This window comes from Calonectris borealis, chromosome 10 (assembly GCF_964195595.1).
Source record: "Calonectris borealis chromosome 10, bCalBor7.hap1.2, whole genome shotgun sequence".
Taxonomy (NCBI): Eukaryota; Metazoa; Chordata; class Aves; order Procellariiformes; family Procellariidae; genus Calonectris; species Calonectris borealis.
Window position 1 is genome coordinate 13,297,014 of NC_134321.1, and position 13,302 is coordinate 13,310,315.

Consider the following 13,302-nt stretch of genomic DNA (forward strand, 5'->3'; position numbering starts at 1 on the left):
CTTCTGCTGCCAGTGTCCTTATTGTGTTCTGTTGCCTCTGTCCTTTTTATTTACTACTAGCCACTTGTTGAATTAAGAAGATTGTAAAATTGATCAGAGCAACAATATATTTAAGAAGAAATGTGTAAGCATGTGTGCAGCAATAAAATAGTATATTTCACTATATCTGTTCCTGCTGTGGCCAATCTGTTATCAACTGACAACATCAGCGTGGCTTTATTTCTGAAAGGACTCGGTGGGCTCCTTCAGCTTATTTTCCCGCACCCAGGCCAAGGGCCGGCCCCGCACCGCCTGGCTTCCAAGCAGTGAGGAAAGCGTGACTCTGCTCTCCTACCTTGGTGACCCGTTTGTAACGTCCTGCCAGAACATGGGCGTGAAGCACTGACTGGTTTTTACTGGCTCCTTTCTCCCAGGATTATTCCGTTTCATTAGCAGCACCGTGGCACAGGCTCGCTCAGTGGTGTGTCAGGGAGGCGATGTTTATCCTGGAAAGTTGCTCTGGGCAGTCCCCAACAGATAAGTTGTCCGTCCCTCTCTTCTTGTCACCCTGTGCCTCTGTCATTGCTGACTGTCCGTTAAATCCAAGGATGGAGATTTCTCAGCCTCTGCGCTTAAGTACTCTGACTCGTCCAGCGCACTCACGGAGCCTCTGAAGCATGTGTTTTCTCTGAAACCGCAAGTCTGCTGAAGTGCCCGGGCAGTCCTTCCTCTCCTCTCCGAGGACACAAACACTTATTTTCTCTTTTGCCGCCTTCTGTGCCTGGGTGGCTGCAATAGTCTCGATGGCAATGACTGAGCTGCCTGTGCGCAGCCCCTGTTGACTTCAGAGCATGACTGGCATTCAGGGAATGAGGATCCAAGCCCGTCCCCGTGGCTCCGTGTAGGAACGTGCAATTTTCGGGGGGGGGGGGGGGGGGATACTAATAGCATCTGAATGACTAATGCTGTTGAAGGGAGGGACTGGGCTTGGAAAAGTTCAAGCAGTAATCAGGCTTTTGGGACTCAACAAACAGTGCTTACAAGGAGTATCGTTGTGCTGTGAGAGCCTGGAGTAAACGACGAGCCTCCTTAAGAGGCTTGAGCTGCTCTTGTTGGTAGTCATGGTCCAACTGTGGAGATGGCACCTTCCCACGTAACAGCTCGCAGTCGGTGTGCGTTGACAGACTCGTCTGCTCAGGGTGACACCGAGTTTTTCTCTCTCCTGCTGTGGGCAGCCTGGCACAGCCTGGGGAGCTGGATTGTGTCTGCCGGTGCCCAGCTCCCAGGGATGAGCAAACCCAGCGGGGGCGGGTGGTGGGGAACAAAGGCTTGGCTCGGTTCTCTGCTGACAGGGGTGGGGGCGCCGGCAGAGCAGGTTTTTGTTTTACCTTCTGAGCTAAAACAGATTTGACATAGCAAATTTATTAAGGTAAGAGAGGCCACACGGGCAAACCGTTTGTCAGAGTTGGGGCCTGTTTTGAATAAAGGCGCTGGCTCCACCGGGGTTGCTGCCTGCCTCGAAGAAGTGCTGAGGGAGAAGGGCAGATAACTCCTTTTCTGGAGCTGCAAATGGTTTCTAGGCTTTTAGGTTGGAAAGGTGGCTTATTGGCAATAACCAAGGCAAGGGCTGCAGAGAGGCAGAGTATTAACTAGCGGAGAGCAGCCAGATTTGGGTGCAGCTATGGACGTGCAGACCGTTAAGGCTGAAGCCAAGCTATAAGCTTCAAGCTACACGCCATCAGCATCGGGGGGGGGGGAGGCATGCACATGCCTTTCACTTTTCCTAGTTGTGGTTAACTTTGTAAGCCTACGAGTTCGGGACAAGGTTTGAAGGGCATTTCAGGAGACTAAAGAAAGCCCTGGAAGGGGATCAGTACCCATGCAAAGAGCTAGCTCTGGTCCCAAGGGTCTGGCTGCTCGATTCCCAAAATAAGCTCTGAGAAATGAGCGTGAGAGCTTTCCTCTCCCTCCTCCTGTTACCGTCGGAGCAAGCTTGAGGGGAAAGGGAGCAGGACTGGAAAGTGAGATCTGCTCCCTCCTGCCTGCAGCTCTCTGCCCGTGGGTCTGCTTTGCGCCCTGCTGTTAGCTGGCCTGGCAGAACAGGGGGCCGTGGCTTTGGCACGGCGTGTTAGGGAGGAGGGAGGTGGGGGGAGTGCTGTGGCGTGGCAGATGCATCGGTTCATGGGCTCAGGGTGGGGTGGGCTTGGTCTGTTTAAAGAAATCCAAAGTAACCTGATGTAGCTTTCCTGTGGGGGAAACCGAGCTGGCCTGTTTGCGCTGGGATGTCACTAAAACCCCAGTAAGAAAAAATGCCTCCCTCTCTGTTCTTTTATCATATCACTTCTTTGTGGGCCAGGGTGATCCCAGTACCATTCGTACAAGGCTGCGACAGTGATGAACCGTGCGCGCAGGGCTGCGCAGAGATCTGCTCTGGAGGGAAGGCAAGTAAATGTGTTAGTTTTGGGAGATGAAGGCTGATCTTTCATATCAAGGCTAAGATGACATTATATCTCTCCCTTCTGCTCAGAAAGTTTTATTCTAACACATTCTTGGCACAGCATAGCAGAACCACCAATATTTCTATGAATTTTATTAAGCTTGCTTCCATAACGGGAGCCAGCAATCTGCTCTCTAGAACTCCTTCCACCCCCCTCCTCCCTGGATCTAAAACTGAACTTTTACCCAGGAGTTTTAAAACAAGTTTGTTGGCGGCAAGTTCAATCTCTTTCCCTTTCCCAAAGGCTGTCATTGAGAAGCTGAAAATGCTTCAGGCGAATTGTCCAGAAAGCTTTTTCTGCCACGCTGCTTCCCCGGTCTGAGCGCCTGTCGGGCGCAGCGTCTTCGAAGCTGTTCAAGGCGCTGGCTCTGGCCACGCTGCTCTTGGGGTGACTGCTCCTTCCCGGGGCCAGGGGAGAGGGTGCTTCTTGTCTCCTGATTTTATGTGACCTTTTCCAATTACACAATTAAACAATCATCTTCCAGGTCTGAAAGCACACGGGGGTAAGTACTTCTCTTGCTCTGCCGACTGCAGTGCTGGCTGCGATAACAGGGCAGATCTGTCTCGCGTGCAAAGTTCAGCGTTTGCTGGGCATCCAGGACTTGCCAGTCACGCAAGTGCCCCCGGGCTGGGTTTTGGTGCAGAGCAGCCGCAGTGTGGGATGTGCACACGCTCGGCACGGGAAGAGAGGGCTTGGTGTTAAAAGTGCACAGGGTGAGCCCTGGAAGCTCAGCGCCGCCGGGGCTTTTGATACAGATAACACAAGGGCTGCCCTGTGCTGGGGGCAGGCAGCTTGTTGCTCTCATTGCAGCACGAAGCTGACCCTGCAGTCCAGCACGAGGGGAAAAAATTGATTTTTTTCTCTGGATGGGGAACCAGAGTTGTTTGTTTCTAGCATGTGGATCCCTCCTGCTCCAGGGTTCACTGTGTTGGCCTGAGGAGAGCTTTGCTGGTGTTGTCATTGCATGGTTTTTCATCTAAATGAAGGCATGACTCTGATATGAAGGCTGCTGACCTTGGGAAGGCTGGAAAGCCCTGCTTTTCCTGGGGCTCTGGCTCATGGCAAGGTTTACCATGGTCTGGCAGGGCCATGCCTTTGGTCATGGACCCTTCCGAAACTGATGCAGGGAAGGTACCACTCATCCTTCGCACCCGCGCTGCCATTGCTTTGCCTCTGCCGTTTTTCTTACAAGACAAGTGTTTTCTGTGCTGGACACCTTGCCCTCCCCTCGGCTCCCCCCCAGGCCAAGCAGCTTGCTTTGCCAAGTTTCCTCTGTTTAGACATCAGCGCATATCATGCGATCCATCCGAACTCTTAATTGATCTCTTAGGAATTGTTTTTCATCTGAATTCCTGGAATGTTTCCAGACTCTGAAGAGCTTCCTCCGGAGGGAAGGGAAATTAATCCTGTGTCCTTCCTTTCCGAGGAGCGGTGGACATGGGAAGGCCGCTATTTTGGCTTGCTCCTGTTGGGAGATGTGGGCTCTGCAGCGTTTGCTCATGGACGTGGCTCTTTGTTTAATAAGGCAGTTGTTAGGAGAGCAGCAGGGAGGTGAGTGGTAGCTCCACATCAGCAGCTTCCCCGTCGGATGGAGAAAGAGAGCATCCCAGACTGATAAGCTGGGGAAGCATTGCCCCGTTTCTGTACGCGAAGGGGACGTTTTGTACTCGTACGTGGAGAGAAGAGCAAACAGCTGCCCAAAAGCCCCCACTTTTGAGAGCCTGGAGTGAGCAGGAGCAGCGGCGGCAGGAGTCAGGCTGCCGGCACGGTGCACAGTGGCGGTGGTCTCTGATGGTACGGTGGCACCTGCATGGCCCCGTCGGCTCCATCCCCCTTTCCCTGTGAGGGAGATCTCTCCGAGGCCGGGCAGGGACGGTGGCAGCCGGAGAGGTGCAAGTCCCCGCTCGCCCCCACCAGCAGCTCTGGAGTGAATTACAGCCCCGTTCTCCCTCCTCCTCTGATGGCCTATAAATCCCACACTTAACCGTTTGCCAGCAGAAAATGCAACCGAAGCACTGATGGTTTATATGCTGAGCAGAACTTCTGAATTAAAATTCCCCACTGCTCACTGAAGCTGCAGCATTTGGCTCTTCTCCAGTGCCTGAGCCTGGCCTGGGTGATGGGCTGTGTGGTCCTGAGGTCTGACGGAGGCACGGTCCCTGCAGCAATGTGACCGAATGTGACACCTCTCGCCCCAGCCCTGCCAGGCCTGTCGGGGCAGCCAGAGAGAACTCCTTAGGGGTCCCCCCCCCACACCATGGCACTGCTCTGGCTCCTGCTTTACCATCGGCTGATCCCCACCTTGCACCAACCTCGAGAGAAATGGCCAGCTCTGGATAACACAAGACCGAGCACAGGCTGGGGGAAGAGAAATAAGCAAAAAGCTTCAGGGTTCCTGCAGACTCGCAGGATCAGACTAGAAGCACATGCTAAAAACAGAAAGGCCACCTATGGCCGTGACAGCTTGCCGGACACTGGGTGGTGGCACCGGGAAAACCGGCGGCACCACGGCATGCACCCTCTGTCAGCCCTCAAATCTGCAAGGAGCTTAATGAGCCACTAAAATACCAGGTAAAAGAGCCGGGGACCTGCCGGTATTAAAGCAAGTCTCGTTACTATTGATGTTCCTTACTGCCACAGTGTGCCCGCTGGCTTGGCAAAAGGCCCCGGCTCTGCTCTCTGTGCCGATGTGCATCAAAGTCACCAGCCAGAGCTTCTGAGCCGGGGGGCCGGGGCGTGATCAGACGACCAGCCTGCGCAGGGCCGCAGGAGGAGAGTAGTATCCTCTTGATTTAGCGAGCAGAGGCGTGAGGAGGGTGAAATGAGTTGCCCGAGGTTGCGGGTTGGGTCTGGAGCTGCTAATGGCTCCAGCCAGCGGGTGGGCACGTGGACACGCCGTCCTGCCTGTCCCCTGCAGTGGCAGCCGTCACCCCTTTTGGGGTGCGAGCGAGCGGCCGGGGAGCCCTCGCAAATGCAGCGGCTTGTCCTGACGTCTGCGCGGGGAGGGAGGCAGGAGGGGACCCTGCGGCTGGGCTGTGCCCCCGGGCAGGAGGGGCATTTCCGCAGCACGGGGCTCCCCGACAGCACCGGCCCTGGGTTTGGACGAACCGGGGGCTCTTAGGGCACCTGGCACTGCCTGGGAGCTGAGCGAGCCGCAAACCCCGCTCCCCAGCCCTCTCTGGAGCCGCAGCTGGGGGTAAAAGGTAGGATTTAAGCGGCTGCTGCTCCTGGCCACGGTGCAGATGCTTCCTGTTTGAATTGGGTACGGTTCAGGACCGTCATAATATTTTAAGGGGCTTGTAAAAGCGTGGGAACCAGGTCTCAAAGCAGGCTGAGCTTGCCTGTTGCTCCAGGCTCCTCCACCAGCTCCGGACTGCTGTTTCATCTGGGGTGGGGAAAGCACTTGGGCCAGGGGATTTTTTTTTCTTTTTTTTTAAAGTTAGGACCTCAGCTACAATTAAAAAAAAAGAAAGCTTTGACTCTGAGCAGAGGAGAGCTAGTTTTCCTTGAGGTTACCCAGACAGCCAGCCCTGTTAGGCCAAAGTTAGATGCAAAGACATCTTACACCTGCAGTGCCCCAAGCTGATTTTTTATTGTGCTGCTCTGGGCTTGTAGCAAATAGTGGCGTGAGGCCATGGATTTCAGGGCTCTTCAAAAAGCTGATCTTGAAGCAGAAAGGGAACCTCAGGCCTCCATGAGACTGGGCTGCCCCCAGACCCCCAGTCCGCAGTGGCTGGGGAGCAGGTGCCGGCCATGCCGGCAATTCGGCTGCAGCCCCCTCCTCCACAAGCTGAACGGCAATTTAATACCTCTCTGCCTTTCCCTTCTCACCCTCCGGATGGACGGCTGTCACCAATGATGCCCTGAAACACGCTCTGTTCAGAAAACATAACTTTATTATTGGTTGCAATATACATTCTATTCCTTTAAGAATCCTAAACTTGTATATGTTTTTTCCCACTGAAAATACATGTGTATGTATATATGTTTTTATATATGTATATATATATAAATGTATTTTATTGAACTGGAACACAACGGAACAAGAGAGACAAGCTCAGAAATTACTTGGAAAAGTAAGTGTGATCTCAATGGGTTTGTGCTGGCAGTGTGCTAAGGTGATGGGTATAAAAAGAACAGGCTAAATAGAAAATGTGATGGGTTAGGCAGTGGGGAATGGTCTCTCAGTGCTACAGGTGGTGATATATACAGTAGTTACACGTTGCTATTGCTCAGTCATGAGTGCCACCTATTCTCAAAGGCAGACCGGTCTCTGGTGCGGCTCCGCACAGCAACATTCATAAGGCCGGCTGTGCTCCCTGCAAATGGTACCTGCCATTTGAAAATAGAGTTTAATTACATTTCCCTTGGCAGCAGCTCTGCTCATTACTAATCTGGTCAGCGAAGGAAGAATTCCTCCGGGGCATGGTGAAACCTAACTGGGTCAATATAAAGTAGCTTACAGGCAGGGTAAGGGAGCAGCAGCAGCCGTGAGAGCTGAGCTGCAGCTGGTGCAAACCAGCGCCTCCGCTGACCCGGGCTGGTCCGGCCCTGGCGCCCTCCCTCTGCGCTCCCCTCCCCGCCGGACGCGCGGCTCCCGCTCCGCTCCGCTCCGCTCCGCAGCCGGCCCGGAGGTGTGCGCTGCCGGGGCAGGCGGCCTTCGGGGCTTTTTTGGGTAGTTTTCCTTGTGCTAATTTCTTCAGAAGGTAATTCTTCAGAAAACTGGCTGAGGGTAGCAGTAACCGCTGCTGTGCCAGCGGCTGGGGGCTTATTTGGCTTTTTTTGTTGTTGTTCTTTCAACTTTTTGTTTGTTACCCTGATTTTCAAACACAGCTTCCCCAGGCCACATGCCATTGCTGAGCTTAGCTAGACAGAGGGACGAGCCTTCCCCAGATCAACGTAATTGGTTTCCTTTTATTTCTGCTGAGCTGCAGCTGTTTCTTGGGTGAAAGGACACATTTTAGCAAAGGCACTGACCACGGACCTTCCTCTGCCTGAAGCCAGGTTGGAGGGAGCAGACGGGCTCTGACCTTCCTGCTAGAGGGTCACTTCCCTCCCCCCCGCAAAGTGCTTGTCAATTTGGGAAGGGATGTAAAGAATGTGGGCATTGATTTGCTCCTCCTGACTTCCTCCGGAAAAGTGCTTTCAAAAATCCCATCCTTAAATCATCATCTTGCTACTACCCCCGCAATGTCTGTCACCACTGGATCACACCTACTTGATTCCAGCTGAAGAAGCAGGTGAGGTTTATCACCGCTGTAGTGTTTCTCTTCTTGCTGTCTTTCCCCAGCAGCATCTGGCAAGGAGGAATCTTGCTCAGGGAAAAGAAGATGCAACCAGCCAGGCTGCTGGAAGAGGCAGAGCAGGCGACCTGTGCATCGCCTCCTTCCCGTAGCAAGGGTCACCCCCCTGCTAGGGGTTGTGGGAACAGCTGATTGCACTGGAATTATGTTTGAATCAAAAGCTGGTGTTGCTGGGAGAACTACAGCTCGTTCCTTTCTTTAGAGGCAGGAAAATACAAGTGTGAAAGTGCCTGGATCAACCTGTACAAAAGAGCTTTCCTGACTTGGCCCCTTAAGGCAATTACAGGGACGTAACCTGCATCCACACATCCTTCATCCACCCACACTGCTGGGACTGAATGGGACCGAGCCCTGATTCTGACTGTTATTGCACAGAGGTCCCTTCCCTGAATCTTGCCAGAACTGGCTTCAAGGGGAGGAGAGGTGGGCGGCCCCCCGCGACTGTCGCAGGCAGGATCCAGCCCTGGGGGCAGCGGCACAAGGCGTAGCGATCGTTCCCACTGCTGCCGGAATAAGGGGGCTGGTTTGTCACTGGGGGAGATGCCCCACTCTCTCCTTGTGCAACACTTGCAGGCGTTTTCTTCTTGCAGAATTGGAGGGAGAGGCGCAGCTCAAACCCCTTCCCTTTGGCTAGTGCCAAGAAGTGTGTTCATAATTAGGGCCGTCACCCTGGACAAACTGAGCCGCACAGCCACGCTGTGATCACTACGCCGCTTTTGCTGTATCGATACAATGCCTCTGCTCCATAACTGGGTCTGAAGTCTTTCCCTTCACCCTGCGGCTACCAGAGACCCAGGCAGCTCCAGCATTTGGCTTGTCTGCACCACTGGACCAGTCCACAAGCTCCTCCATGGCAGCTTGTACACCAGTGCCCCTGGACACCCCCAGTGCAGCAAGGCAGACGTTGGATGGATGATTGCACCCTATACTCTGCCTTCAGCTCCCCATGTTGCTTAAAGGGGTGAGCTCGGCCCCTCTGCTCAGTGATCTGCCCCAGAGGTGGCTGTGCTGATTAGGAGGAGATTGGGACGAGCTTGGACGGGATCTCTGTTCACGCTGTGGGTCTCCTGCTAAACCGGTGGACCATGAGGACACCCACTGCTAATCCCCACCCACCAGATGCTCTGCACTTCTCTCTAGCATTATTTTCAGGACATTTTCCAACTGATGAAGGAAAACAACAGATTATGACTGTAAAGTTATGGTGAAAGGACTGGATCCCGGTAGGACAACATTATTCCTTGCCAAGAGAAGGAACAATTAACCCCTTCTTTAGACTCTCCTCCCATTTCTTCCCCAGCTCCTAGCCACCTCTATATACATCATATATTATATTACTATATTCTCTTATAACTTTGACTTTGCTTTTTCAGTTTCAGTAGCGCAAGTGATTAATTCCAAAAGAAAAAAAAAAAAAGAGGGAAAAAAAAAGGAGGGAAGGAAAAAAAAGCAGCCTCTGGGAATATTTACAGAATAGTTCATTTTGCAGAGGAGATGAGGTTTGGCATTGGGAAAAGCATGGTTTTTGAATGTGCTAAGTGGGTTTGATTCCACATTCCTTCTCTCCCCTCTGGGATCCTGCTCTGATTATGAAAATTAAAGAGCTGTTCAACACGCTTTCCCCGAGTGCAAACTCGCAGAGGCTGTGCAGGCTGGTGGGGGCTCTCCCCCGGCCTGGCCTGCTTACAGAGGCAGTGTCCAAAGGGCTCTGACCTTGAAAAGCCTTGCGCTTGCAGGGAGCTGTCAGGTCCATCTTTAGCCTCTCCTCATTGCCCAGCTCCTTCGTTACTGCTCTCCTTTCAAGGACCAGGGCTTTTAAGGTACTGGATGGTGGGGTCAGGGAAGGGACTGTACGCACCTGGAATCAAAACCATGAAGTGGAAGATACTGACTTCTTTAACATACCAAAAATTATTGCAGTATAAATACACCCCTGTCACCCCAGCAAAAGCAGAGAAGGGGAAGTGATGGGGGAAGTTTGGTGGGTGAGGGGCATTTCAGTAAAATCACCCGACCTGGAAAGCTTTGACGGCTGCTCCCACAGCTATCAATTCTTCCCCAGGTGAGGGCAATGGACATTTACATCAGCAAATAATGCCCCACCCTGTGCCTCTCCCCCCACCCTCCCTTACGCTGTGCATGATAAAATATCGCAAGAGTCCCTCCACGTTAGACCTTTCTCAGAGACACTGCTATTAAGAAAAGCATCTATTCCCAGAAAACCCCAGTAAGAGCTGCAAAACCAATCGCTCTTAAGTATGGCTGGCTTCCCCAGCTGCTGAGACCTTCTGGCCAATCCATGTTAGTATTTCTGTGAAGACAGAGGTAGAGACCTCAGGCAGCTCTTTGTGGAGGGCATGATAGGCTTCCTCATACACCTGCAACCAGGGAGAGAGTGGAGATTAGCATAGAAAAAAAAATATCTGCATGAAGAAAACAGCCTTCAGTCCCCTCTCGTCAACACCCACAGGTCCAACACGTCCTGCCCACACCTTGTCAGGTTTTTTTCCTGGATGTGGCAGGTTATGAAATCAAAGAGATGCCATTGGCAGCGCTGGCCCTCCGCGAGCAGGAAGGCATTGGCATTGCAGCTTGACCCTTGGCATCTGCGCATCACCCGGGCACCCTGCTGCCCTTTAGGAAGATAACGCGTGTCCCAACCTCATGCCTTTCTTCCTTCCTATCCCACTAAGAAGGAGGAAATACTTATCATGCCCTTGGAGTTTAAAGGACAATGGGGGATGTTCCCATCATGCCTTGTGCAATTTTACTCCTTTTATGCCCAGACTATCCAGTTATTTTTCCAATGACAAAAGCTTTCCCTTGGTCTCCCTGTCTCTCTTTCAGGCTCATTCATGTGCTAACAATTGGTTAATCAGCTGTGGCTCTCTTGAAATGAGCAGATGTGAAGTGGCTTTTGTTGTGCTGAGCTTTGGAAAGGGCGCTGGGGCATGAGGTAAGGTTGGTGCTCACACAGTTGGCGTTGTTCAGAAGAGCTTTTGGGGTTAGCACTTTACCTCCTTATGAGCCTCGCTCTACTTTTACGCCAAGTTGCTTCACGTTCAAGAGACCCTCTAGGTACACAGCTACCCCTGGGTCGGGTCTTGAGATCACTCAGCCCAGCTGTAGCTGGTGAAAGGCCACCACACCGTGCCTCGGGAGGGCTACCTCCTGGTGAAGGGGGCTGTAACCTGCTCGGTCTCTCCAATGCATCAGCCCTGCTTTGCCTCCAGCTCTCCAGAGCTCAGCAGGCTCCCTACCCCTCACAGTCACTCATGCTCAGGCCAACCCTGACAGGATAATACCCTAAAAATCAAGAAAGCAAGATGACCTTGAGCGTTTTGTCCTGACTCTGCACTGTGTCCATCAGTAAATAGGACCCTCTGATATCGCAGAGCTTGTCGGAAGAGCCGTGTAGCACCAGGATGGGCAAAGTCAGCTTGGGCAGAGCTCGCTCAATTCTGGCAATGGCATTCATCAGCTGGATGACGAAGGAGACCTTCATGCCACCGTGGTAGACCAAGGGATCAGATGCATAAGACTCCATCTGGCAGGGAGAAAGAGGTAATTTAAGGTTAGCAATATTTCATGCAGAAAAGACAAAGGAGATCAGCCCGGCGGTGAGGAGTCTCTTCCCTTGGCTTGCACGGTCATTTCCTATTCTGTCAGGACATGCTGTCATCACAGTCAAGGTCGAGGTCTTTACTGTGGCTACCCAGAATGGCTCACACAACCTGGCTTACCCCATGCTGTGTGTTTCTCTCTTACATCACTAGAAAATATTCAAGCCAAAGCTCTTTCTGCAGGCAAACAACCAGTGCTGGACAAAGGCTGTTCTCGTGGGGGCACCTGCCTGCATTTTTCTGCTCTGCCATGTCCTTCTGTCACTCAAAGGTGACAGTCTCTTCTGCAGAGGGTTCTTCAGACTGTGTTACTTGAACGATGATGTTCTCCAGGTCCTTATCCTCTCTGCTGAGGGCTTAGATGTTCTTCTCTTTCACTTTCCCTCTCTGGGGATGAAGACCATGACCTACACCTACAGACATTTGACACATCTGGCTGCAAAGCACTCTTACACTGAGGGGTCCTCTCCGGGCGCAAAGAGTGCACAGACAAGGCAGCAAATGACGGTATTAGGTGGTAGGCAAAAAAAAAAAAAGAGTCAACAACTTGCTCAGCCAGACTGAGAGAGGATAAAAATGCACAAGAGCTGGTGCAGAAAGTTGCTAGGAACGAGTAGTTACCGCAGCAGGCAAATCTACAGTAAATATTTGTATACTGTACATGGAGACGGCCCACACAGCCACTGCCATCTCAATATTTGCCAGAATGCTTTGATTATGGGTTGGTCCCTGGCACAGCCTCCAGTTTCTCCCAACCCTGGCAGATGTTTACAGAAATGATGGTTATTTATAGGTTAGCCGAAAACAGTCTCCTTCTCTCCTCGCAGGCAGTGGGGTCTGTTCAAATTCTCCCTCGCTTTGAAGAAATGTGAGGCCCTCTTGCTGCTGCACGTGCCCGCCTTGAGGGTACCACGGGTGGGAGGTGACCCACAAGGCCACCCCAGGGACATGTAGCTATGCGTAGGCGTAGGCACAGACACCCATTCTAGCAGGACAGCGTGGCCTGCCTGGTCCCCACCAAGAGGCCAGAAAGGCTTTGGGGTGGATTCTGCATTCATCTCCCTGTGAGATGAGATTATCAGGGTGGCAGAAGGACACTACATGTGTCCTTCTTTCCCAGCTTTCCCAGCTGGGGGGATTAATTTGCCAGAGGGCGCAAAGCCAGTTTCCCTCCTCATTGTCTCAAATGTGTTGGGGCACAAAGCACTGGGAACGGAGCTGGCAGCGAGGCATGCTGGTGCTCACAAGTCTTTTGCCGTTACCTTCTGGCTTCCAGTCCCCGCTATCTCCTGCTGCTTGAACCCATGGTTCCTATCCCCGAGTGCAGCAAGTGGAAGGAGTGGGTGGGAATTTGGGACTATTAGTGGCTGGCAGGCTTCAGTCCCAGCCCACAGTGCTGAAGATGGTCAAGGGGGTGAGAGCTGTAGAGCCACTCTAACTTGTGCTGGAGTTGGACCAAAGAAATTCAAGTTGTTGTAGCACTTGGATTCAGCAGAAGTTTCCAGTATTTGATTAAGGCCATCGTTGTGTTTTGGCCTCTGTGCAAGATTATGGCTGCTCTGGAGTGAGGGGTAGTTTTTGGCAGAGAGACAAAGATAGAGGTGTCTCATCACAGCTCCTAATATTAGGATCGTATGTATAGTATCTCCCTTTCAAAGAAGCAAGTGCCCATGCACGCTGAGGGTTTGGAAAACACCGTTTGTAAGAGGCCACTGCAAAGATGAGATTGTGGTTAAGGTAAAAGGATCCACTCTTAAGACATGCTGAGCATCCTCCGCTCCTGCTAAAGGCCCTAGGAAGCAGAGAGGCTGAACAGCATGTCATCTCTCTTGGCTCTGCATGGACCCTCCCAGCACCCGACCACCTTGTGGGTGCAGAAATCTCCACCCGCATCCTCCG

At 52.4% G+C, this 13,302-nt stretch overlaps 1 protein-coding gene across 2 annotated transcripts in view; it reads right to left on the reverse strand.

The window, feature by feature from the left end:
* Positions 1-6,355: 6,355 nt before the first annotated feature.
* The window catches only part of MGLL (monoglyceride lipase), a 67,928-nt gene continuing 60,981 nt past the window's right edge, over positions 6,356-13,302 (reverse strand). For both annotated transcript variants that reach the window (XM_075158920.1, XM_075158917.1), the window contains exons 7-8: positions 11,112-11,327; positions 6,356-10,158 (exon numbers count right to left, since the gene is read on the reverse strand). In XM_075158920.1, the coding sequence (XP_075015021.1) occupies positions 10,033-10,158; positions 11,112-11,327 (342 nt within the window). In that variant the 3' untranslated portion in view covers positions 6,356-10,032. The remainder of the gene's footprint in view (positions 10,159-11,111; positions 11,328-13,302) is intronic.